Source organism: Strix uralensis, chromosome 4, assembly GCF_047716275.1.
Source record: "Strix uralensis isolate ZFMK-TIS-50842 chromosome 4, bStrUra1, whole genome shotgun sequence".
NCBI classification, from domain to species: Eukaryota; Metazoa; Chordata; class Aves; order Strigiformes; family Strigidae; genus Strix; species Strix uralensis.
Genome location: NC_133975.1, coordinates 70789696 through 70816162, shown reverse-complemented (window position 1 = coordinate 70816162; position 26467 = coordinate 70789696). Strand labels below are relative to the sequence as shown.

The 26467-nt window shown below is 47.3% G+C and overlaps 1 protein-coding gene across 3 annotated transcripts; it reads left to right on the top strand.

Moving 5' to 3' along the window:
• The first annotated feature begins 1084 nt into the window (after window positions 1-1084).
• Window positions 1085-26467, top strand: NDNF (neuron derived neurotrophic factor). Of its 3 annotated transcripts, XM_074867235.1 has the most exons (5): window positions 1085-1201; window positions 1323-1481; window positions 22157-22345; window positions 23358-23482; window positions 24406-26467. In XM_074867235.1, the coding sequence occupies exons 2-5, from the start codon at window positions 1462-1464 to the stop codon at window positions 25797-25799; spliced, it is 1728 nt and encodes a 575-aa protein (XP_074723336.1). In that variant the 5' UTR covers window positions 1085-1201; window positions 1323-1461; the 3' UTR covers window positions 25800-26467. The 3 variants fall into 3 exon arrangements, with proteins under 3 accessions (XP_074723336.1, XP_074723337.1, XP_074723338.1); XM_074867236.1 differs by lacking the exons at window positions 1085-1201; window positions 1323-1481 and adding an exon at window positions 2814-3205; XM_074867237.1 differs by lacking the exons at window positions 1085-1201; window positions 1323-1481 and adding an exon at window positions 4421-4496.

The following is a 26467-nucleotide window of genomic DNA, read 5'->3' as shown; positions in this document are numbered from 1 at the left end:
TTCCTCCTCTTTTTCTCCATAATACATAACATGCATCTTGTTTTCTGGTAGCACCTATCCATCCGTTCTAATAGTCTCCCAGTATGGTGAAACTGCGAAGAGCGCAATTGTTACCCAGACAGTTTACAGTCGCCTTTGTGAACCAATTACAGATGTTCCAAATTCAGATATTAATTTGCTCACTTAAGTCAAAACAGTTTCAGCCCCTGAGTAAATGATCCACAGCTACAGACGAAGATTGTGACTGCATGCGAACGAATAATTTGGTTCGCATCAGTATTTAGTGTGCAGCTCTTGAAATTCATTCTTGCGCCCATTTTTGCTGGTTAAACTCAGTTCTTGGGAAGCCTTTGAGAGGGTGGAAGGACAAGGTGAGCGCTCAGAGCCAAGTCATTTAGAGGTTTGCTGATCATCTGCCCTTTTAGTTTCTCAGTCTTGCCGCACTGGCATAAAGAACAGCATTTTACAGTCAACGACTTCTCGCGCTGGGTGTTGTACGCTGCCATGCCTGGGACCTGTTCCTGTAAAGATTGTACAAACATGACTCATCTCTGGATTCAGGGAGTAGCATTGCAATAGCAATTTCCTACGTGCTGTGATAGTACCTGGGACAGTTAAATGGATTTAAAAGGAATCACCTACCCACAAGAATTTTCCATTTTTTGGGCTTTCTTTGTTTGGTTTCCATTTAACTGGCTCCCAGACATTCAAGTAATTTTTAACATTTGAATCCTAAATTCGCCTTCCATATCTGTGTTTAGTACCTTTTGTACCTTGTAAATTTTGAGAACTGTGAATCTTGTTCTGAAAGTGTTTTAACTGTTCCTCTGGCTGGGAGTTGCTCTGTGCTACGCTTTAAATCACGATAGAGATTTACACTTGCGATAGAGGTAGAACTGCAAGCATCCAAAAAAAAGAGTTATCTATGCGCAGAGGAGTCGGTATTCACATACCTCAGTAAATAATATCCCAGGGATGTCATCCTGCTTCCCCTGGAATCACAAACAGTAATACCCTCTAAGAACAATAGCACTAAAACTGTCCTCGGGTTAAAAATAATCGGTTTGCCTGTGTGTGAAGCGCACAGTCTCAAGAGCTCTTTGGCTGGGTAGCAATATTTTACCTCTAATGACCTCAAACCGGAGCCAGCCATTTTTGCAGGCTCTACAGAGTACTGTTGTGCCACGAATTGTACCCGAAGGTAGCTGCCTGCCTTCACCTGAGCACATCCCTCTCTCCTGGCTCCTGCATGCCCCAAAGGTGGGGAAAAAATAGGCAGAATACACTGCGTTTTCTTTACTAATTTTGGCTTTCTTATTTAGTCAGATTCTCCCATTTTGGATGATTGAATCTCTGCATCTTCTGCAGCAGAAGAGGAGCACGTGTAGTTTGCCGAGATTTTTTTTTCACTGAGGTGTTGCAGTTGGAGGCAAACGATCTTCTAGAAAGGAAGAAGTTGGGATGCTGTGTGCGAATACCAGGTATTTTTAGGTTTTCTTTAAATATGCACAAATAAATTCTAAACTTCTGTGTCTTTCCTCCTTTCCCCAAAGTCCTACCCCTGAACCTCTTTGAAAACGATAGATATAGTTGTGAAATATGTAAAAACAGGGATGTGAGAACAGAAGGATAACTGGATGGGGGGTCCCATGGGGGTCTTTTTCTTAATCCTGGGTTTCTTTGGGTGAACTTATATTTTTGAGCAGACCCTTGGGCAGAGCGCTCGCTGGCTTGCAGCGAGTGACCCGGCTACTCTGTGAGCTGACAGAGTGGGAGGTAAGTGGCAGTAACTAATGGCAAATAGCAGAGCTCTGGACGGCTACGTGTCCCTGAAGACGTGAGCTCTTTTGGGGGTTGTGTCTTCACAGAGCGAAGCTGATTGTCACCCTACAGAATATGGCAGTTTGCATCCCTTCACTGAGGCTTCGCTGTCACATTTGCTCAGCTCGCTGAAAAGGCTGTTTGGTTTTGTTTCTGCTCCCCAAATCTGTTGAAGTAGTAGGGAAGGAATGATTACCTTCAGGGAAATTACCCATCAGCTGCTATTGCTAATAAGTTGTTTAATGCTTGTGTAGCACTTGACGTTTTTATGACTGATGTGCCGAAAAAGAAACAAAAAAACCAGGGGGTTTGTTTTTAAATGGCAAAGGGTACTTTCTGCCTTTTCGTTGCAGCTCCCAGGCAATAGTGAGAAAAATGTCCCTCGCTCCCCCAACCTGAAATCTGCCTGTGATCCAAACGTAACGAGGGAGAGAAGGTGAGAGGTTCCACATGTAGCTTCGGGACCCGTTTGCTAAATTGCAGGAGGGTTTAATAAATGCCGTTTCTCACGCATCCTTGACCACCCCTCCAGCCCTCTCTCCCGCGTCCATCGCCCTTGGGATGCTCCGCAGCGTTCCCACAACCCTTCAAGCAGCGGCTGCGTGAAAAAGAAAAGCGGGAGCGCTGCCCTCCCTCCTGTCTCTCCCAGCGTACCCCGTGTGTGTGTATGTGTGTCCCCTCGCTGAGTCCCCCCGGCCCCACTTCCAGGCAGGATCCCACTTCCAAGATGGATGTTGAGCGGCTTCTCGCCGCGCAGCCACAGCGGCGGAGCCGAGCGCGGCACAAAGCGGGGCGGCGCGGCGCTGCCCCCCGCGGCTCTGCCGGGGCGGGGGGGGAAGCGGGGGGCCTCTCCCCCCCGGGGGCCCGGGGCTCCCCCGCGGGCCCGCCCCTCCGCGGAGCGGCGCGGTGGCGGGGCGGGGCGGCCGCGCCCGCGGGGCACCCCCTGCCCGCCCGCCCGCCCCGGCGGCAGCAGCGAGACGCGCCGGGCGCCGCCGCTCCGCGCCCCTCCGCGCCCCTCCGGCAAACTTTTGCCGGCGCTCAGCCGCCCCGCGGTTCCTCCGGGGAGGCGAAGTCGGGGCCGTGCCCTCGCCCCGGCCGGCAGCGGGTGCCCTGGGGAGGGGGCTCCCGGCTCCTTTTCCCTGCTTTTTATTGTTTTTCCTCCCTTTTTTTTTTTTTTTTTTTTTTTTTTCCCGCGGGGAGGGGTGGGGAAGGCAAGGGGCTATAAAGCGCGAAGGGACGTGCGTGACACAATCCCCGTTGCAGCCCGTCCCCGCCGGAGCGGGGGGGTTAGGTAAACACCCGCCCCCCTAAAATAAAAAATAGCCCCCCGCCCTCCACCCCCGGGAGGGACGGGACGGGACGGGACAGGACCGGACGCCGCAAGGTAAGGCACCGGCACCGGGCTGGGGAAGCGGGGCCGCCCGCGCAGACCCCCCGGTGGCCGTCGGGGCGGCGGGGGCGGACGGGGGGCGCGGTGCACCCCCCCATCAGCAGCGGGGACCCCTCGGTCAAAGCGGGGCGGGGGACGCGCCGCACCGAGCGGCCACCCCGGCGCGGTGTCTCCAGCCCCGCGTCCCGGCCCCGCGCCGCCGCGGCTTTTGCCGGGATGCTGCCGGTAGGAGCTCGGCTCCCCGCCGGCTCCCCCCTTCCCCTCTGAGGTTTGTTTTCCTCCCCCCCCCCCCCCGTTTTTGCTCTCTTTCGGTGCCCCGCAGCCTGCGCTGCCGCCGGGAGCCCCGGCGCCCGGAGCGGGTGTGTGCCGGGCAGGCAACGGCTCCGTCTTCGCCAGCATCATACTTGGTTTTTCGGGAGGGACGGGGGAAAAAAAAAAAAAAGGAAAGAAAACAAAAAGTGGCTACCAAAAAAAAGTAAACGGAAAACTCAACGGTGGGATGTAAGTGCTGAGATTTGCTACGTGCAGCTTGGGTCGTGTTTTTATTGCGACCGCGGAGAGACAATGGCTACAAAGCGTTGTTTAATCACTTGCAGATATAACTTTTATGCATTTAAACGTTCACAGTTAAAGGCTAGCGCAGATTTTTTGAAAAGTGGTGATTCTCTGAGCGGTTTTGTTCTGGATGTATTTATCACTCGAGCGGTGACGTGCCCTGCTTTCCTCAGACCGGTTAGCTTGGTGCCAGGGATGAGCGTGATCGTGTCCGTGCCGTGCTGCCCCGGGCAGCTCTGGAAATCCTTGCAGCGGGCACCTCCGGGAGCACGGCAGCCTCTGGGAGGCTGGTTTCAGGGCGCGGGTTGTGAAGCTCGTAGCGTCCCTTGGACTTTTGCTTCCCACCGAAGGATCTGGTTAGCATCCAGTTACAATCTTTAATTAAAACGCTTAAACAGTATCGCTGTTCTTGTGGCTTGACTGAGCTGCAGGAGGCGAGCTCAGAGGGGAGGCGAGGTCCCCAGCATAAATACACAGACCTCCCTGGACCGGCTGGCTGTTTGCGAGCAGATGCCATGCGACGTTCAGTGGCACAAGTGTGGCACTGTGTCTCCGTCGGAGCATCCTACCTTCAGGCTGCGTTGGCAGCCCCATCCAGCGCCGTCATACGATGGGCTTCCAGCCTAGGTGTACCGATTTCTTGCTTGGTCAAGCCAGCGGAGTTGTATCTGTGTAAAACTGGAAGAGACAAGAGCGATTTGAGGGTGAATTCCTCCCTGGGCGGTTGGCGGTGAGTGATTTATATGCTAGTGACCCTGGCGGGGCACTGCTGGCTTGGCCATAACCTGGTTTCCGTAAAAATAATGCTCAGGTGTTAGACATCGTCAGCACCCTTGGCCGTGCTGTAAGGGAGCAGGGAGAAAAACTTTGTGATTCTGTTCAGGCTACTTGGAAAATCGCTGATTCTTAGCTATTTTAGGAATGGCATTTCAGATTGCTTCTTTTGAGGAATGCCTCATCCTCCCAGCCTCGCTCTCCTACCTCATAGCAAAATGTGTACCTGCGAGAGGGGAGCTGCCGCTGTCAGCTTTCTAGTACCACTAAAAGTCTCCGTGAGTACTTAGAGTCATGCCTAGGATTTAAAACTTGTTAATATTTGAAGGAGGAGAAGACTTTTTAAAACACTGACGGATTTTTATGTTCTAATTCGACCATTAAAAATGTAATGAAGCAGAAGTGTGTCGTAGTGCATCACATGTGGGTACTGTATGTATTTGGGGTCCCGTGGCTGTGTTTCATCATGTTGTGAGATGAACGATCCCTGTTTCATGTGGACTTTCTGTGTCAGCAGATAATGAGCCCCTCTTAATTTGAAAGAGCTTTGTAGTATGTCTGAAAAATCCGTTCAGCTTTGTCATGTTTCTGTGATGAAGGACTGCGGGTGCATCACGCTGTCCTTGTTTCTGTGTGGCCCTGGACAGAAAACTCGGACTTTTCTGCTCTGGAGGGCGGGCACTGCAGCGTGTCATCGCAGCCCTGCCAGCGAGGGGATGCGAGAGGAGCTGGCTGTTCCCTGGCGCCAGCAGCCACACCTGGCAGGCGGTGGCACACGCGTGACGTGCTGCTGGCGTCATCGGCCAGCGGGTCACCTCACGCCCCAGCCCCGCCCCAGGGGGAGTTCGGGCTTGGGTGCTCAGATGTGCAGTTTGAGAGGGAATTTGAACACTGTGCGGGATGCTGATATCCCACAGAGATTAATACAGGCGCCTTTTTTTAATTTTGAGAAGGTTGTCATGGAGGTGAGGCAGAGCTGCGTAGGATTGCCCTGCACGCCTGTTTTGTTGTGGATGACTACTTCGGAAACACCAAGGAAAAGCATTTAGGTTTCCCCAATGTTTATAAATACAATATGGTGCAAACTGTCAAGCAAGCTGTTCAAAATCACGTAACGCCTGTGCTGCCTTCCCTGTTCAGCTCGAATGCCTTCACCACACTCATCTGACGTTTAAAGCTGCCGGCACGCAGCTCTGGCCCATCTGCCGCGGTTTTTCCAGCGCGCCTCTCCTCCTTCTGCGAGCTGGGCTGGGGACACAGCAGTACGGGCAGGGTCGGTGCTGTGGCTCCACTCGCGCCACGACCTGCTCATTGGAGCCCTGGGCCTCCTTCGGCACCGCGCTGCTCCTGGCCGGCTCGGCGAGAGCCCAGGCTGCCCCAAAGCGTCCCGGCTCCTATGCCAAAACTGTGTGTAGGAGCAGAAACAGCGTCTTCAGGTCTGCTTTGTCCTCCTTAGATTTGTCCACCTAAGGTTTGTCCACCTTGGAGGTCCCCTGAAAATGAAGGAATAAAGCCCTTCCTGGGAGGTGCCCTGAAGCTAGCGATGGGCGGGTCACTGGTGCCAGGGGAGCAGGGGCTCACCTTGGCTGCGCAATGTGGTTTTGAGCCTCCAGGAGCGCGGTGGCTGCCGTTCACCGTCTCCCGGCTTCAGAAGGCTGGATGGGGCCTTTTTGCCCACCGTTTCACTCTGAAGTGTGCCAGGGTCTTCTGCCTTAATATGTATAAAAAGATGAGAAGTTTATTAAACTCAGACCCTGCTTTTTCTTCTACAATTTACATTCCGAAAGGCTGGTAATAAACAGTTTATTAAAAAGAAATCCTGATTTATTTCTGCAAATGGTTACGTTTCAAGCTGGTACCAAACGGGTTTGTAGGAGACCACCTTTTATGCTTCCCATGGCAGTTTAAAAGATTGCTAGAAAAATAATCCAGAATCTAAGCAGGTTTGGATAAAAGCAAGCCAGGACTGTACGTCAGGGTATGTGGTGCTTTTATGCAGCGAAGCGGCGGATTTTACCACAGAACATCTGGGTACTGGCTTCAGTTACAGCACAGATTTTAGTGGGATAGCAAGTCTTGTTTGGCTTTGTGTTCATTTTGAAGTCACTAAACTTTATATGAATCATAAAACTGTAAGCCCATTACTTCACTGTTTTCAAGGGGCTATTTCAGTCCTCCGTCAGGGCCTTGCATCTTTCCAGAGATGGTTTTGTTTTACTGAGTGGGTATTTATCTTTTCGGTCACCAGCTTGCTTTCACAGGAGACAGATTTACTAATTTGTACCGATGGACACACCAGAGATGGTGGGTTTCCATTCGACCTTGCACATTCGAACGTGCACATTTTCTGCATTAAGGGCAGTCTAATGAAAACTGCACGTTTCTCATTCTGTGCATTCAAAGGGGCTGATGTTATTAACGTGGAAGACTATATAGCTGCTCTGGGCTACCAGTTCAACCACTCATGAGAGTTAAAGTAATGGGGGAGGTTTTGCTTTCTTTTTCTGTTTGATTATAAAATGCAGAGAAGAGTAGATCTGACTGAAGGAGGGGAGGGCCTCTTTCACGTAAGAAAACAAGTTTTCAAGTCCTTACAAAAGGGTGCAAATACTGGTGGGAATGCCCAGCATCGAGGAGGATAACCTCGACTAATTATAGATAAAGAAATACGTGTTTGGAATATAAGGCTTGTGTGGGAGTGTATAGGCAGCCCGTAAGACTAATGGTTACCTTGCTTACAGAGAATCCGGTGTCATATCGAATGCTGTTGAGCTCTGTATTTTGGTGTCACTGACTGTACAGGCAGGAGTGAAAGGAGAATAAATCAGAATTATGTTAAAGGAAAGAGAATATCTTAGGTAAGACCAGTGAGAAGGGACTCAAGTCCTGCTTGAGCTCTGCTAAATAGGAGCAGTGCAGTGAGTGAGCATTGCCTTGCAGAAAAGGCAGAGTACAGAAGCTGCGTTCACCACTTTGTTTTACATTATGTCTGAGAATACGCTACTTCTGTGACAAAAATCTTCATTAAATCAAACGGGGATAGCTTCTGCCTGAGAAGATGATTCAAATAAGCTAATGCTTATGGATGGATGGAAGGAGCTTTGAAGGCTGAGGAGATGTGATGTTTGAAAACTTTAACAAGATGTCATTAGGAGAGGAAGTATTTGCCCTTAGATCGGGAAATAGGTCAGGGTAATAAATCATAACTCCAGGAGAATGTGCTTAAAGCTGGAAATAAATTAAGAGGGAGAGAGAGTAAATATTAAAAAGAAGTTTGTTCTTTCAGAATTAATTTTCTAATTTCCAGTATGCAAGGACACCCACTGAACAGGAGAAAGATAAGTGTTAACACAGAGCTGTAACAGGAACCAGCCCAAAATCTCATGACTGCATAGATGGCTTTGATTGCACCCTGGGGAGCACGTCAGTCGTGTGGGATGCATCAGAAGCAGGCAAAACATCGTCTTTTTCAGTTCATGTGCGAGATAGCTGATACTACAACTTCACCAAAAATGTGATGGTCTGCTGGGGGATGGGTTTTAAATGCTGTTCAAGTAATCAGCAACATGAGCGGTCTGAAAACCCAGCCCTCCTGTCCACGACTGCTTTGATAAACAAAAGTATACCTGAGTTACCAGAGGGATGCAGGCAAATCCTATGCTGAGCATCTTTTGGTAGGCTGTGTCTTTCCACCTGGGCAGGGGTGAGCGAGCGCTCAAGTAACTGCAGTGTTTTCAGCGTTTCTCACAGATTGCTGAAGAGCATGCGGGGTTGTTCAGGTTTTAGCCTGAATCAAGACCAGTCTGGTTTTAGGGTAATTAAATTCAGTAGTTGGAGAGATGTTTGTTGCTTGTGTGACAGCTGAGATAAGAAGCAGTGGGTACTTACGGCGAGCACCTGGAAATCTGAAAAACAAAAGGCAATAATTTATCTTTCCTACTTCATTCCCCGCTCTGCGGGTCCGGATATGAGTGCCCCTCCAGCGTGACCCTCGCACGCTCACAACGTGACACACCACTGAGGCCGACACTTCCCCTGTGATTTACAGGGGAAAAGCATTGTTCGCCTAATTGAGCATATTTCTTTTTTTTTTTTTTTATTTAAGGAAAAGTAACTTTAAAGGGGTTGAAACTTTATTAGGATGTGAGAAAAAGGATGCTTTTCATCCTTCTCACTTTTAGCTTGCTCAGTACCAAAATACAGCAGCGCTAGACCAGCCGCAGCTCCTGCTGCAAAGGTGGGGAGGCAGGCGGGAGGCGCGACGGGATCGCAGGTTCTTCGCACATGTCTGCAGGGATTATTAAACAGGGTAGATGGTTTTCACAAAACGACTAGCATGTCGTGAAGACATGAGCTCTCTCTCCCTCTGTCTCTCTCCTACTACTTTGTTTAGGTGCAGCAAATTTACGGCTAATTTGTTTATAGTCAAACAGTCTAAACGTGTCTCAGCATTTTGAAATCCAGAAACCTGATGCAAATTAAGCAGTTTACAGATCGGGATGATGATGGTGCAGGAAAGCCAAGTGTCTTGAAGCTGCCAGCTGGTCTCTGGATGTGAAGGAAAACATCAGTGAGCAGCGTTAACAGTTTCTAGTCCCCATTCTTTTTCTTCCTTTGGCTTCTAAATCTGCATTTAATTCCCTGTGGGTTTTTTTTCTCCTGGGTAAGAATTACTTACTTGAGTATGATTTGTAGGACTAATAGGATCTTATCCTTATTTGGGGAAGACCCTAGGGGCTCTCTGAAACTGATTTTTCAGTAATGAGAAATAATGAATAAAAATCTAATAGTCCTAGGGGGTATTAAAGTTACAATTTTGCAGGGAAGATTTAATGTCAGTCAATTAAAACTTTTATAATCCTGTTATAGTACAATAGTTGAAAAAAATGCATTCTAGGAAAAATAAGTAGGTTTAAAGACCCTTTCACATCATGTGAACAAGTCTAACTTAATTTAACATTTGAATTAAGCAGGTATTTTAAAGGAAGAGTATAAGACATTTCTTGCAAGTGTGTGATAGCAGGGCAGCAGGCTCAGGGAAAGAAATATGTTAATTTATGGAGCATGTTCTAATTCCCATTCATTTAAGAAAAAGCAGTTGCAAAGTGTTTGTAAGAAAATCCAGGCAATTAGGGCTTTAACTAGAAAATGCAAAATTCATACACATCAGTGAGATGTACTTCCAGTAGGCCAAAACACGCTTCTGGCTCAGCCTTTTGCTCGCTCGCTTCATGGCCATCCCCACTCAGCACTACAGACTCGGTGTGGTTTTGTTCAGCCGGGGACTGTGAAGACCCCGACTCATGTCCCTCAGTGAAATGTGCACGTGGGGAGCGAAGTGGGACCCAGGGGGATCGTCCCTGTGGGCAGAGCCCCTGCCCAGCTCCAGCCCAAACCTCTGGGGCCTGCTGAAATGCCTTGGGGGAACCAAGTACCAACAAACAGATACTTTTTTGAATTTACAGCTTTTTGGTTTTTACAATGCAGTATTAATGGTGGTGTTGAAATGACACTTTGTCCTTTAGCAGTAACTTTCATCTCAGGATCTCACAGCCTTTTCCAGTCGCTAGCAAAGGGACACCCCCAGAAGGCAGCGCTGGGTCCCACGCCACAGCTCTCGCCATGTCTTTCCCCTTTGGGAAAGAAATGCCCTTGGCACGCATTTCAGCCATCTCTGAAGGCAGAAATTCCATCCTTCCCCTTCCCCTTCCCCTTCCCCTTCCCCTTCCCCTTCCCCTTCCCCTTCCCCTTCCCCTTCCCCTTCCCCTTCCCCTTCCCCTTCCCCTTCCCCTTCCCCTTCCCCTTCCCCTTCCCCTTCCCCTTCCCCTTCCCCTTCCCCTCCTTGCTGTCAACCAAGGATGTATGGTTTCCATAAGAAGGCCTGAAGGTTTGGGGTTGTTTGGATGTTCGCTCACCCATGACAATCTGACCTATCAGCCCATATGTGTTCCCTCTGCTTTTGTTCACAGTAACTAAAGGACTAACCTTTCGCCTGCCGGTCTGGACAAATAAACACTGGCCCAGCAGTAGTGTGGAGCTGAAACTGACCCTTTCGATAATCTCATTTTTGAGATCCCTTATCACAGCTCTGCAGTTGACCCTGGCAGGTTTCAAACTCTCGTGGCACGTCCCTTCAGAGCGCCCGTCTTTTTGCACTTGCGAAAGACTTTACAGCTTGGTCATGCAGAAGTCTACCGGTTAGAAAATCCAGAAAGTGTTAGAAAGCCACCTTGAAGACTGGCAGCTTCCACACGTGCTCCTATCCTGCTTTGGTATGATGGGCTGGCGGCTGGTGAGCTGTGGTTGGACTCGTGGAGTCTCGTAACCTCTTCAGACCAATGCGTGTGTCAGCTCTGACCGTAGGCCCACCTGTGGCAGCAGTCTGCATGGCTGTGCCTCACCATCTCTCTGGGCAGGGACCGTTTTGCCCTTTGAAGGCAAATCCTTTCTCCGTCACGTGGCTCCTCAGCCCTGGAGATGTTCAGTGATGCTGGGTGAGCAGTGTCTGCTGAGCAGCTTAGGGCAGGCACAGGGGCTGCCTGGATCCATAGCTCCTCCGGTGCCTGGCCACGCTTGTCCCGAATCTTGAGCAACCTTGGGAGCCACCCTTGCAGCAGATGGTCTCTCTCCTCCTGCAAGGGTCCCCTCATGAACATTGGGAGTGCTCACTGCTGTCATTTGTCCCAGTGACTAGTGGGAGGATTAGGAAATGGGGGCCAGAGCCTCCACGCATGGGGCTGGGCAGGATGAATCTCACCCCCTGCTCTGCAAAGGTCAGGTCGTCAGGGGAAGCAGAAGTTTAGATTTTCTCTGAAGGTGGTGGGAAGTGTCAGGCGCCACAGTGGGTGACCGCAGGTAGCTGCATTGAGAAATTCAGAGCAGCTAATGTCCTTCACTAACAATTTGCACTAATTTACTGAGTTGTCCTCTATAGGAATCTGTGTCTTTTTTCAAGCAGGATGCTAAGGAAATCAGTGCTGGTAGGGAATATTTAGCCAGCGTGAGCATTCCTACTTTTTCTTGCCCCTACCCACATCGTGTATAGAAGTGAGCATGCAAAAGAGGTAATTTTCTGAATGACACAAAGGAGAAGTGGTGAGGCTGATGGTCCTCCCTGTGATGTGGTTCACTTGCAATGGGCCATCCTGTTCTCTCACCCATCGCAGCCTCTGGGGAAGTCACTGTAGCTAATGGTGTGGCAAAGAAACTGTATGTGCTGCTTTCTAGGGACAGTGGGGATCAGCATGGGAGATGATATCCACGCTGAGTCTTGGAAAGTCTTTGCTGTTGTAACTGCAGCTGAGGTCTGCCCGCATTAATGCTGAGTGCAGTGGTAGAAATACGTAAATATCAATTTCTTTAGCACTACATTTGATACTTTCCATTTTCAAACACTTGACAAACGTTTACATATTTTCAGCAACCCTTTTCCAACTAGGAAAAATGTGACACAGCTTCTGTGAATTACCATGATATGTAACAAATCATTAGGAGAGCACCTTAAAAGTTCATTAAGGACTTGTAGAGCCTAAGATTTCCTTTGCATGCCTTTAAAGCTGAAGGCAGATAATATTAAAACTGAATCCAATTTTGGACACTAAATCCAATCAGAAAAATTTGGATTCTCATGATAATTAAGGAATTGCAAATTTTGGGGGATCACCAATCAGCATAACATGTATTATTGTGGTCGTAAGTAATGTGGGCTAGACTCTTGATTCAGTAGAAAAAGTCATAGTTCCTTTGAAGTCAGCTGAGGATCTGGATTGCATGATTCAGGTGTAACTAAAAGCAACACAGGGATAAGACTGAAAAAATATAGGAAAGAACAGAATAAAATAGAAGGAACTATTTTCCCCTGTTCATATAAATTGTATTTTTTCATCCCATATCTAGTTAACTATGAGTGTTCTTGGACTGCAGAAACCTAGAATCCAACCTTACAATTGCATTTCATGCCAGATGCCTGCTGCTGTTTCTGTTTGAGTTCCTATTGCTGTGTCTTTGCTCCAAAGATATCCACCGCCCCTGCAGACCACTGCGGACACCATCCCGGCAGCAGCGCAGGGATGCAGTTGCTTCCGCGGGAATCGGAGAATCGCCTCATGGGCACGAGCACTGCAATAGGGGTTGTTACTGGAGCTGCTGTCCTGCTTTGCTATTCCAGATGCCACAGGGCTTTCTGGAGAGCTGCTGCTTTTACTCTCCGTGCTATTGCAGGCATTACTGGTTGTTACTGGTTAGCCTGGAAGCACTGAGAAACCCCAGGCAGTAAAAGCGAAGATACGGTAAAGTTGCAAATGAGAATTTTGGAGTAGCTGTTGCAGGAAAACTGTGTGTAGAGGTAGGGAAGTGGGCATGAATACTAATGTGCTTGGGCTGGCTGTGGTTTGTAATCCTGTGTACATGTGTGGTGTTGTTCCTGACACTGAAGAAAACTGCATGTCTGATGGAAGCTGAGGGAATTCACCTCTGTGCACTTAAAAGGGTTTCAAAGTAGTCAGCAATTTTTCCTTTTTAATTGTCTACCAGAAAGTAGGAGGGAAGAAATGTATAAGCGATTCCAGTGTGCTCATGGCACAGCTTTCTACAAAACATTGCTGGAGCTGCCGGAGGCTCGGCTTCCCCTGCTCCTGCCCTGCCAGTTGTGCCAGTGACCCGCAGCCCCTTGCCTGCCGCTGCCCCTCCCGCAGCCCCCGGCCCTGCGCGAGCCCCTCATTGTCTCCCCTTTAACAAACACCTTGTTGGCGGTGGGCAGCTGCCAGGCGAGGGGTGTTCCCCAAGCCCTAGCAGTGGCTCAAGCAACTTTAACTCCTGCAGTAGTTAATGCAGGAGTTAATGACTTTGGGTTTATGTTTTAGCACTTTCCAAAGGTCCTTCTGACCTCCAGCCATAAGCCCCAATGGTTTGAGGGTGCGATGGCAGGATGCACAGACCCCGATTCTGCTCCAGCTCTATCATACCCTGACACTTCAGTCCTCCCTGTCCCTCGTGGGTTTTGGCAAGGGCACTTGCTCATAATGTCATTCAGAAGTATTCCAGAGAAACAGTGGGAAACTCTGTACCAAATACCAACATGCTTGTGTTGGTTGTAATTTGTAATTGTTCGTATGTGTTCCTCCCTGCTAATCCCCTTGCTGAAATTCATTATGGAGAGACAGTAACATACACTCAGAGAGCTGTGCTGAAGGCAGAATGACTTGGCCAAGGAAAGTAGCTATTGTTTTATGATTAAAGGAAGGGATTATATTGGGATTTCCTTGAACAAGGAAAGCTGCTGCCCCACTTTTATTGCTTGTAACAAGGGGATAATAATTACTCTCCATTATAAAACACCTCCAGATCTTGTGATGAAAGATTTGTGGTAGAGCTGTGTGGCATTCAGGGTTGGTTATCTTAAATGGCCTGGAGTTGTGCAAACCAAGATTTCTCTGCCTTATCTTTCTCCTACCGGGGCTCAACCCCTGCTGAGACTATGGAGAAAATTCCCCTTCTCCGAGCTGGGCATCTGACATGAGATGTTCCTCTGGAAGAGCTGGCACCAGTCACCCATCCCGTGATGCTTGTCCTCTCTGGGAGCGATGTCTGACCACCTGGGGATTTTGTGCGGGCTTGGGAGGATGAGCAGATATGATGGTAAGGACAGAGGCCAGCCTGTGCTGGAGTGGCCAAGGGAAGCGGAGCTCGGCACGGGGAGCGAGCCGCCAGCTGGCTGCCACCCCCTTCTCCAGCACGTCACTTCTTCCCGTGCTGCTGCCATCCCCTCGCAAGGAGAGGTATGAGAGAACAACTGAGCATTGTAACAGAGGTCGCTGGGGACTCACTGTTTGTTTGGTTTTGACGCTCACTGCTGAGTTGCATGGGCCGAGATGACTGTGAAGGAGAGAAGCGCTGGTATGTGGTCTCTGATTAAAAAAAGAAAAACTACGAGGCATTTCCTCAAGTGTCCCAAATGGCATCTCCTGGCTCAGCTGGTTTTTGAAGCATCCAACTACCACCAGCTCCAGGATGGCGATTTCAATGTAATCAGAGTTGAATCTGTTTCCACTCAAAGTGGAAAAATAAATAAGGCTCAGTTTAGAAACAAAATAGTCCATGTAAAATTTGATTTTTGATACCATATCTCCCTGAGCATGTTTGCTTTTCAACATATCTAATTTGAGACAGCTCCACATTTCACAATGTTACCCCTTCGGAGTTAACCTCTCCCCTAAGTTGTAGTTTGTTGCCACTGTTGTTCATTAAGATTTGGTGGAAATGTAGCCTTATTTCTTCGTACCTTCTTATTTTTACATAGCTGGATTTTTTTCCCCATGCTACTGTAATTTGCTTTGCTAAAACAATGCTCCCAGCAAAGGAAAATCGCGGGTTGAATTGGAATTGCAAGAGGCGGTAGGTTAATCCACAGATTATTGACATGGTGGACCCTAAATGCTTCAAAGGCACCATTATAGTCCATCATGTCCGCGTGTATTTAGAGAGCCTTAATCCACGGATTACAGGTCTGTAAAGGCTCCTGCCCTCCCAGTTACAGCTGGTCCTGCCAACGGGAGCTGCCATGTCAAGCTGGCTGTGGTGCTACACAGAAATATTTCTCTTTAAAATCCGCAGAGACGGTGACACACCCCTGCGTCCCTGTCACGGCTGCATTCCTCTTCCCCCCCATTCCATAGGGAAAGGCTTTGGGCCAGTGCACATCCCTGGTGGAGGGGCTGGCTGGGGCTGCGCTGGCCCAGCTCCTGGCGAGGCTCCTGCAGCCCTGCCTGGCCCGGGCTTTTCCCCAGGCACGAGGCAGGACCAGACAACAAGTTTTCAAGAACACTGCTTTTTTAAAAAGAAACCAACAAAGCTCAAATGAAAAGCATACCAAACGTTTTCCAGATCCTGTAGGGAATAGTAAGTATTAAATGGCAGGCCTTCACTTTTACCCTCTGGTCTCCCCCTAAACAAACAAACCAAACAGCTCTCAGTAAATACTTAAAATTTCAAAGGCATTATTTTTCCTTGTTTGCACATTAAAAATAACTAATTGTATTACAATTGAAATGGGTGGGCGCTTTTAAACCCCTCTTTTGCTGAGGTGATAACTCTGTATGCTGAGGTGCCTATATTTGTGTTATATATCTCTGGAAATGAAGTGTATAATGGAAAAGCTCACAGCCTCTTTATTTGCAGTGTTCCTATAATAAGTCAAAGAATTCACACAGTGCCCTTTTATTTCCGAAGCTGGACTTAAATCACGTCAATAAATCTACAGACTTATTATGAGATGCAGCATGGGTAATGTAAACAACCAAAAAAACCTCCAACACACCAGAGTTTAAAAATAGGATGTAAGGAGGAAAAAAAGTTAACCATCCATACAATAAAAAGAGAAGAAATGCAACACAAAAGCACTGTGGAAGGCAGTGCCTTGAAATTATCCTCACTAAATTACAGTCATGCACTTTCCACTCTCTGTAATTAAACATTAGGGTTTATTTATTCCAGATGCATTTGCTTCAAACCCAGATCTTTTGTTTTGTTTTGTTATTGTAAATCCTTTACAGGTCTCTGTGACCTGCAGACAGCTGAGAATCAAAGCAAATGATTTCCATAGATCAAGACACTCGAAGATGACTTGTGAGTAGTACTGGCATTGCATGTGGTGAATCTAATAGTCTTGCTCCCTTTTTACAGAGTGTAGGTATATTCAGTGACGTTGAGCCTTCCTGTGAGTGCCCGTGTCTGTGCGTGAAATAAATGCACAGTGAAACCTGAACACGATTACACAACTGCTTTGATCCCAAACAGCCAAACAAAATGGATTCTTGGCTTGCTGGGTGGGATTTCTGTGATGGGATGTAAGCAGGGAGCATCTGATACCTCCTGGGGTACAACCTGTGCAATTGCTGTATTTTGCTGGAAAAAAAACGGCTTGCTTTGGGCAGACACAGAATACTGTAGGCTTGGTCAGCGAAATCAAAAATTAGGTGATTTTATCTGCCCCTGAGGCTGCCCATTTCTGACTTTGGTTGAGGATGTACCCACCCCGCTGATCCCACAGCCTACGGGGAAGAGCCCGTGAGGTGCTGCTGCAGTTCTGGCTGATTTGTCCCCTAACTCAGAACCTAAGTTCTGCAACCAGTTGCAAATTCCATTATCCTCACCATTTCTGCTTATAATTGCAGTTTACAGATAGTTGCAGACCTTTCGTATAGATGTAGTTTGTTACGCAGAGGTCTTAAAGGCTGAACAGAGGACTTCCGTACGTGGGATTTTGGAAGGGTTGTGTAAGGCTCACTGCCCGAGTGGAAATCATTAAAAAGATAGGAATGAATTGTAATCATCATAAAATCTATGATCCGATTTAACGATAATTTTCATGTATATGCTTATAGCTCAGATTTATCAAATGGTCAGACTGCTGCTTTATTTATACTTTCTGAAGGGAAAAAAACCACAACCTCTGGCAAGGTGGTAAATTTAGAGGTGTTTAAAATAATTTATATCCCACTCCAAATGTACAGCATGCATTTTTAATCTGTTGCTCTATCTAGATAAATACATATAGCTTCATTAAGTAAGCCTCTTCCCAGGTGTTGCTGTTGCTACCAGAATGTTTGTGCAGCCCAGGAGCTGCTCAGCTGGGGACAGGACCGCTGCCTTCCAGGTTAAAATAAAAGGAAACCCCGGGCACCTGCCACGACCACCGCTGTCCTGGCAGCATGCAGCCTGCCCAGGCTTGGTGGCCCTGCGGCCAGTGGGCAAAACTGGGTGGCCCTGTCCGGCTGGAAGGTGGGCTGGGAGCAGCCCTGCCTGGGGGGAGATGGGGACCCCCTGGGTGCTCCCTGCTCGCAGTCTGCCTCCCCCAAGTGGGTCAGTGTGCAGGGGGGATGGAAAAAGAGAAAAGAAAGAAAAAAGAAAATTTTTTTCCCTTTCTTTTGGAAATGAAAGAATGTACAAGCAAGCCATATTTTCTCAAGGATGTTTTTAGTCTCTGGTTGCTGGCGTAGAGCTGCTGGCATCTGCGTGTGCCATCCTGGTCCCTCAAGCTGCGGCAGGTTTTTACCTTTCATTTTGTGCCGTGCTCATGGTTGCTGCGTGGGATCTCCCTCGCCTCTAGCAGTGCCGGGAAGGTAGGTGTCCTGGCACAGCCGGGCTGACGAACGATCCCTCTCCCCTGTGCCTGAGTGTTACCTCCTGGAGTGCCAGCTTTCTACTGAATCCCCTGCTCTGCCCCTGCTCCAGCGTCAGCCTTGCCCATGGGGATGGGGCCGCAGGGTTACCTTTGCGCTCTGTTCAGAGAGTTTGGGGAAAAAGTGAGAGGTAAAGATGGGCCATTAGAGGGCACTTTTGCAATCCTGGAGAAGGAAAACGGTGCTTATTATTTCACTTAGGACTGTTTATTTTGGCGCTCTCTTAAATTCAGTGATAAACAGCAGGCAAATCCCTCCAGTCAGCAGGAATATATCAATAAAATATTGACTCAGAGTTTAAAAGAAAAGAAAACAAGACGAACTTGTAGAAAAAGGAATAAAAGGCATTTAGGAGGTGGCACAGTCTGGAGAATAAAAAAATCACACAACGTATTTCATGTAATTTGTATGGCTTTACAGTGCAGCGCTTAGGCCTCAGCTTGTACCTGGCTTCTAAAAACGAAACCAGCTCAGAGCATGGCACACCAAGACAAGAAAATTGTTTGTTGGAGGTGTCTGAGGGCTGGGTGGGAGAGCACAAATTCACGCACTCAATCTAGCGAGTGCATTCTCTGAGGGACTCTGTCAAAGTCATTGCCCAGCAGTGAACTTGCCCAGAAAGAAACATGGGGCGAATAAATGATATTTTTGCTTTCCCCTTGATGTTTTGTGTGAGTAAACTATAGAGGATTTAGCTTTAAACTCTGCCAAATTATAATGAGTGCACTGCAAAAAATAAATCGGCTTATTAACTGGTGTGAAAGGGTGGTATGACACTGACAGCATGGTTTCCAAAAACTGTGAGTGAGTTTTGGATGCCTCTTTGCTGTTGAGACGTCCTGCTTTTGGAAGTGTTGTGCATGAAAATTGGGCCCATTTTAAGCCTCTGAGGTTGGATATGTCAAAATGAAAGCACTCAATCCTATTTGCTTGTAAAGGAGCAAAGATTATAAAACTTTTCTTTTTCAGTAACCTTGAGAGGTTTGCCAAGCTATTTCATGTATGGGATGGGCCAGTGCTGCTGGCCCAGGCTGGGCAGGAATCACAGAACTAACCTTAATGTGTCTTTTGTGGTTATTTTTAGGCTGAAATGCTTTTACAGTTAGGCAAAGAATTTAAAGACAAATCTGTACTTTGAAACTACACCATGGTTGTTAACGGGGACAGGAGTTTTTTAAGTGAATTAGCTAGTGAAATTATTTAAGAAGTGAAGTTTAGCCTGGGTAGTCCTACAATCAAAATGCGTTTATTTTAATAGAGGTTACATTGCACTGTAAATGACTATGGGAATATACAAGATTGCAATTTCAGGGGGTTCATGCGGAGGACGCTGTCTGCACAAAGTGTCAGAGTTTCTTACCTAACCAAATAATCTGCTGTAACTGTTGTGATTAAGTTGGAAGGAATTTCTTCCCTGTTGGCCAACGATAATACTTGAAAAATCAATAAACAGCGTGTTAGAGCACACGAAACTCATCCTGCTTTGTGTCAGAGGAGGTTTCTGCTGACTTTGGTGACTCAAGTCAGCAAGTATTTTGACTTACGATCTTTGCTCCGAAAGGTCAAATGTCATTAACTTTGCTGATAAGTATCAACACTTCAGTCTGAATTCGAGGAAATATGTCTGTTGTCATCAAAAGCTAAGTCAGAACCTGGCTGGGATAAATTTTGACAAACTCTGGGAAAGCTAAATCGGGATTTAACTATAAGTAGCAATTGCACGTCTTAGTAAAGTCCTTTACTACTTTCCCATCTGTAGGGCAGAGCACTGCTGTAACCTGTTATTAAAACATCCTGAACAATAACAAAGTGCACAATTTGAGACCTGTGAGCGCTGGAGCTGAAGCATTACAAGCCCTGCCATCGGGGAACCGTGGCTGTGTGTTGCTCTTGCCAGGTTATAGCTGAATAAATAAGGGCGCAGCCTTCTCCAACTACAAAATAACGTTTGGCAGCCTCGGCACAAGCAGGGCTTCCCTGCCAGACAAGCAGGGTCATCGACCAGCAAGCTCGCCGCAGGGCCCTCCAGCACACTTGCCGCCCTCTCGCATGGGGCTCTTCCACGGTCTCCATGCCCACCTGGGACACAACCATGGGGGAAACTCTGCCAGGTGAACCTCAAGCATTCGCTTTCATCTTTCCCGTGGTTTTCCACTCAGGAAGGGGAGGAACTGGTGGCAAATACAGGAATATGTGGTGGGCTGGGGAGGGAGAAAGCTAAGGAAGGCGTAGCAGCCCTTGGTGTGAGGGAAGGCACGAGCGAAAGGAGGAGAAGATAAAATTGCATCCTGTCAAGGGAGTTTTCAGTACATGTCACTTGTGGCTTATGGTTACTTCGGGGTTTGCTACATATTTTCTCCTCCTTCTTGCATCACCAGTTTCAGTGAGAAAATAGGGAGATGAAGGACAGGGACCGAGGTGGGCAGCACAAGTTAGAGAAAACAGTAGAAAGTGGGGTGGGAATGAGCTGATGTAATGGGGCCAGGGACAGCAGAGAGGAGGGGAGGGGGTGAGCGGGGGGAAACTGTATTGTGGGTAGAAGGAGTAATTAAATAATGATGTTAGAGGCAGAGGAAGCAATATGAGGGCAAAAATAGCCATCCATGAGCCTTGCTGGTGTCAGGAGACCTGCTGTCCTGCGCGTGGGTGGCCGTCTTTAGCTGTACTGGGAGAAGGACAGACTGCAGGACAGGCAGATGCTGGAGCCTCCTCTCACAGTGGGGCTAGAGGCAGCAGGCAGGGAGGATTTGGGAAGATTTTGTCAGGAGCTCAGGGGTGAAAAAGAGGACGAGACCCCATGCTGCCTGTGGTGAACTTCCACATTTGGGATGCTGGTGCCTGCAGCGAGCTTCAGTGATGATGAGAGGGGCAGAGGCTGGCAGGCTGCTGGCCACTGGCCTCCGTGAAGAGGAGAGTGGGAAGAGGCACGCGGGGATTTTGGGGCTGTTGGGGAGCGGGTCTTGCTGAAAGCTCCCAAAGGGCCAGAGCGTGTGGGCTGGGATGAGGAGGAGGGTCCCGTGCCTTGACTACAACGGCCTCCAGTGGCTCCTTTGGGGTTTTTGGAAGGTAAAGCCATGGGAGGGGGGAGGAGGTGGCTGCCAGGGCTTCCCTCAGGGGTGCTGCTTTATATTTTCATGAAGTGCTTGAAGGGGAAGAGCAATTTTATTATGGCTTAGACTATGCCGCTTCTCAAGGAGCTTTATATTTACTATTTTTACATAAAATATTAGAGAAAAATCAAGTGGAGGAGAAAAAAATGCCCAGTCTCAACAGCAGAGTTGATCTTAAAGGTAAAAAGAGTTTGTTATAAAGCCATAGTCAACTGACAGCACAGTACAAGGAATGGTGCATGACTGCACATTCAGCCAAGTAACAAGATAAAACTGTTCCTGCCAGCTCAGCTTTTTATTATGCTTCTTCCCAAAGTCAGTGGCTACCACAATTTAGGTAATGGCCTAAACCTCTTTTTTCTATTTTTAAAAAATGTTATAATTTAGCAATTTAAACTTGCTATACTTGTACCAGAAATGGGCTTTTTTTACCCCCTACCACCCCCCCCATACCAGAGCTATTACAGATGAGATCATCTACTGTACCGAAAGGAGATTTCCAGCCTGTCCCACTGTATATGTTAGGGTAGTCATTACTGACCTAGTTGTAGACATAATAATGAAGGGCTGAGATTATGAATTATTATGCCTAATTTGTAAGGGATTCTCTGCTTTTGTGTTTTGCAATTCCCATCAGGCTTGAGGATTAAGCCCTGCTGAATTGCATGCTAATACCAATGTGCTTTGAATATGTGTGGGCTTATATCACATGTTTTCCTAATTCACTATTTTTATAAGGAACAATTTCACTGGAAATATTTACTTTTCAAAGGATTGCTGGAAGCCCCACCAAAATCTCTGAAGGAAAGCAAATTTGATGTACCCTCCATCTGCTCTGTGCTTACTCTAGCTCTCATGTCCAGCGAGCTCTATTTCTGCTATGGCAAAACATCAAACTATAGCTCTACCAATGCAGGTGGAAGGCTTTTGCTCTTAATAAGAGGGAGAGATACCAATTTGCAAGCAGTGCATGGGCTTGCTTTCAATTACAGTTCAAGATGGAAAAATCTTATTTACATACTTTATCCAAGCGCTGTGACGATGCGAGCTTATTCCTTACAGTATGTATTGCTCGTGCTTGTACGGCAGTACAGTGAAGGTGCCTGCAAAACATAAAAAGCATGTGACATTGTTATAGGTATGCCCGTGTTTCAGCAGTCAAACAGCCCACAGGAGCCGCAAGAGTTTGCAGCCAGTCAGCGACCACGGGTCATGAACAAACTGGTGCTTTGCTGCGGTCTCACCCACCAGTGTGGGACAAGCTGGCGGCAGCTCCGGCTGCCCGTGGTGCGGCCCTCCTCAGGTGGGACTCCCTGTCGTTGCTGTAGGATGCTCCTGCTGCGCTGCCCGCTGCTGCTGCTGCTGCTGCCGCTCGGCTCCAGGCCCCAGAAATTACCAACCAGAGATGAGGAGCTCTTCCAAATGCAGATCCGGGACAAAGCATTTTTTCATGATTCGTCAGTCATCCCAGATGGAGCTGAAATTAGCAGCTACCTCTTCCGAGACACCCCTAAAAGGTATTTCTGTCCAGCTCGAGTGAGGAAGTTGTACTTTGAAGATACTAGCTTTATTTGCTGGGTGTTTTGAAATAAAAACTGTATCCAAACAGAAAAATACAAATGCCAGCATTCTGTCTGGTGAAGTAAGTTGCTATGCAACTCTTCATCCCAATCTGGCCTCCCCAGCTGAGGGTCTATCCAATTTATTTGATTTTTGGGATAAGCGCAGAGCTCCCACAGACCACAGAAGTTCCCTGAAGTGGGGCCACTAACCATGTCTGGAGGCAAAGGGAGAGGGAAGGAAATTAGAAACTACAGGCTTACCCCACCACACTTGTCTCTCTTCATTATTTCATATTGTGCTTTAAAGAAACAGCGTAAGCCAGTCTGGTCTGAACTCCCCACTTCCCAACCTCAACCCTATGGATCAGAAAATACTGAGGTTAGACTGGGGAAGAATCTGAGGCTTCAAAGAGTTCAGGGAAGACCAGCATTGCCACCTTCCTCCTCATATCACCCACCTTCTTCAGTCTTCATTGGTGAGAAACAGTTTACAATAAATGAGGTGTAGTGCTTGAGGGGATGCGGAAGGACAGCTGAATGTGTGTATATCTGTATGTGCTTCTAGGGCCCTTGCCTGGACATAGTGTTCTGTTTTGAAGAGCATATCCCTAAATTCCAGGAAAGATCCCCTTTCCCTCATTTATTCCTTTGTGACCATTTATACTGTATAGTTAGTGTAGGGCTAAAAAGTGAAGCTGATGGAGGGGAGGGCAGGGGGCCAGAAACCCTCTGCTGTGTCTTGACAAGCAAAGTGTGAACTCTACACCGTCTTAGTGGGGGGACTCCCCTTACCTCCTTAGCTCTCGCCCACCAGCCTTTCCACATTACCTCTGCACACGCTTGCCTGTAAGTAATGCTTTTGTCTCTGTTGCTCCAACAAGATCAACCTTGATTGTGTCAAGTCAGTCCCTGCTAGTTGGCTGCCATCAGGATTTATTGATGTATGGGTCTGTTAACCTTCTCCTAGGTATTTCTTTGTGGTTGAAGAGGACAACACTCCCTTAGCAGTGACAGTGACACCATGCGATGCCCCTCTGGAGTGGAAACTGAGTGTGCAAGAGCTCCCAGAGGAAGCCAGTGGAGAAGGTTCAGGTAACAAACCATCAACGACTTCCCTTGCACCTCAGAGACCTGCTTTTCTTCTGGATTTGAAGCCCCTCAAAGCAGTCTCGGCGTGACGCTGAGTCTCGCAGCAGGCCCATCTTTATGATCTCCTCTTGTTTGGATCTTCAGCCCCAATCCTGCCGTTGTGCAGGAAACTGGGAGCAGGTAGCAATATGACAAGGAAAAGGTCTGTAAAAAAGTAAAAGTAAAAGCTGAGGTTATAGTGTATCCAGAGTGCACTGGATGCTGCCACAACAAACTGTGTTTGCCCAGAGTAACTTGGTTTCACGGGGGCTTTGCTGTGAGCTGGGTACACAAATAAGAACTGGAGAGACAGGGCTTGCATTGCAGCAGGGCTGAGCTTGCCCCTTTGAGGGGAGTCGTCTGTGGACATGGAGCTTATTTGGAAATAGCCATATAATTACTACTCAAGAGAGAAAAGGTCTTAGGCTTCCAGAGCCTTTCACATGAGTGCTAAAATGTCATACACACCACATTGTATGGTATACACACCTTTGGCCCCCACTGTATTTAGGCACAAAATTTTAGTGTGACTCAGAGGGCCAAAGCTAAGGGCCCGAGTCTGGAAACAGGCAGCAGGGTCAGTGGGAAACTGTATGGCATCTCCACATTGGATGCTTGAAGTACTCTAGTGGGAGGTATTAGCTGCCATTCATGAGACTCTGTTAATAGTGATGAGGTGCAGTTTCTATTGTGTTTGGTTTTAACCCGAGTGCCAAACCAATTTCCCTCTCTGATTTCAGATAAGCATTGATTACGTCCTCCTCAGAAGACAAAACCTTCCTTTTTCATCTCACTTTTGTATTTTATGTAGAAATGTCTGTTAGAATTTTATTTTCTCATATTTCAGATTGTGTCTGTACAAATGTTTTTCTTTGCTTGTAATCTAGGTGAACCAGAACCTCTTGAGCAACAGAAACAGCAAATTACTAATGAGGAAGGCACAGAGCTGTTCTCTTACAGAGGCAATGATGTTGAGTACTTTGTGTCCTCTAGTTCCCCATCTGGTTTGTACCAACTAGATCTGCTGTCGACAGAGAAAGATACACATTTTAAAGTGTATGCAACCACTACTCCAGAGTCAGACCAACCTTATCCTGAATTACCTTATGATCCCAGAATCGATGTCACTTCTCTGGGACGTACAACAGTGACACTGGCGTGGAAACCAAGTCCCACTGCCTCCTTACTGAAACAGCCAATTCAGTATTGCATCGTCATCAATAAAGAACACAATTTCAAAAGCCTCTGTGCTGTTGAAGCCAAGCTCAGTTCTGATGATGCCTTCATGATGGCTCCAAAACCAGGTCTGGATTTCAGTCCGTTTGACTTTGCCCATTTTGGCTTTCCCTCAGACAACAACTCTGGCAAAGAACGTGGTTTCCTAAAATCATCATCAAAGTTTGGGCGCCAAATATCCTCAAAGCCCAGAGTTGACCTACATAAAGTTTGTATCGGGAACAAGAACATCTTCACAGTGTCTGACCTGAAGCCCGATACACAGTACTACTTTGACATGTTCGCAGTAAATACCAACACTAACATGAGCACCGCATACATTGGCACCTTTGCCAGAACGAAGGAGGAGGCTAAACAGAAAACAGTCGAACTGAAGGACGGCAAAGTTACAGATGTATTCATCAAGAGAAAGGGAGCCAAATTTCTACGGTTTGCTCCCGTTTCATCTCACCAAAAAGTCACCTTCTCCATTCATTCATGCCTGGATGCTGTTCAGATCCAAGTTAGAAGAGATGGAAAACTTCTCTTGTCTCAAAACGTGGAGGGTGTGCGGCAGTTCCAGCTTCGAGGAAAAGCAAAAGCTAAATATCTCATTAGGCTGAAAGGAAGCAAAAAAGGTGCTTCTATGCTGAAGATCCTGGCTACAACAAGGCCTAACAAGCAGTCATTTCCTTCTCTTCCTGAAGATACACGAATCAAAGCCTTTGACAAACTCCGCACGTGTTCTTCGGTCACGGTGGCATGGCTGGGCACGCAGGAGAGAAACAAATTTTGCATCTACAGAAGGGAAGTGGATGACAATTACAATGAAGAGCAGAAGAAAAGAGAGCAGAACCAGTGCTTGGGTCCAGATACAAGGAAGAAATCAGAAAAGATTCTCTGTAAATACTTCCACAGCCAGAACATCCAGAAAGCAGTGACCACAGAGACAATCAGAGGCCTGCAGCCTGGCAAGTCCTACCTGCTGGATGTTTATGTGATAGGGCACGGTGGGCAGTCTGTGAAATACCAGAGCAAATTGGTGAAAACAAGGAAGTTCTGTTAGTGCCCCTGTACATAGAATTATATGGAACTCCAGTCTGAACATAATCCTACTTCCAAGTATACGGATTGACTACTTGCACAGCTGAGAAGTTGTGACCTGTATTTGTACTGTGTAGAAAAGATATCAACTTGTATATTTATGTTTACATAAGTAATTGTCTGGAGGAACTGAGGCTGGTGCTCTCTGGTAGCATCTGGCAACGGTACTATCATGTGTCTGGTGACCCACGTGTGATGCTCAGTAGATGTCCAAGGTAGCAGGAAACCTCGAAGGAACTGGCACTCCTTTGCTTCCATATTGCATGAACTGCTTCTAAATTATTTTATACTTAAAAGGCTGAGACACATCATTTTTCCAGCTTGTTATTCACACACAAAACTCACAGACATACACCCTTTCTCTCAGTGTAGATGGTAGGGTTTCTGTAAATTATTTTATAGAGTCTTGTTTGAAATGTTTATGTTTCTATGATTGTAAACTATTAAAATCTCTCCCCAATAAAATACAGATCTAAACTAAGTATTAACTGGGCTGCACATGAAGCAGTTTCATTGCTAATGTAAATTCTTACCTAGCTGATTTTCATGTTTAAATACTGTATGTATTTCATGTACAAAGTTGCCATAACGTTATATTCCTGTACATAAAATTAAAAATATTAGATTATA

Bases quoted from the DNA above. Each gene is read 5' to 3' on its own strand.
- NDNF (XM_074867235.1), top strand. From the start codon at position 1,462: ATGCTGTGTGCGAATACCAG. The intron at 1,482-22,156 runs GTATTTTTAGGT...TCGTTGCTGTAG, and splicing joins ATGCTGTGTGCGAATACCAG to GATGCTCCTGCTGCGCTGCC. The intron at 22,346-23,357 runs GTATTTCTGTCC...ACCTTCTCCTAG, and splicing joins TTCCGAGACACCCCTAAAAG to GTATTTCTTTGTGGTTGAAG.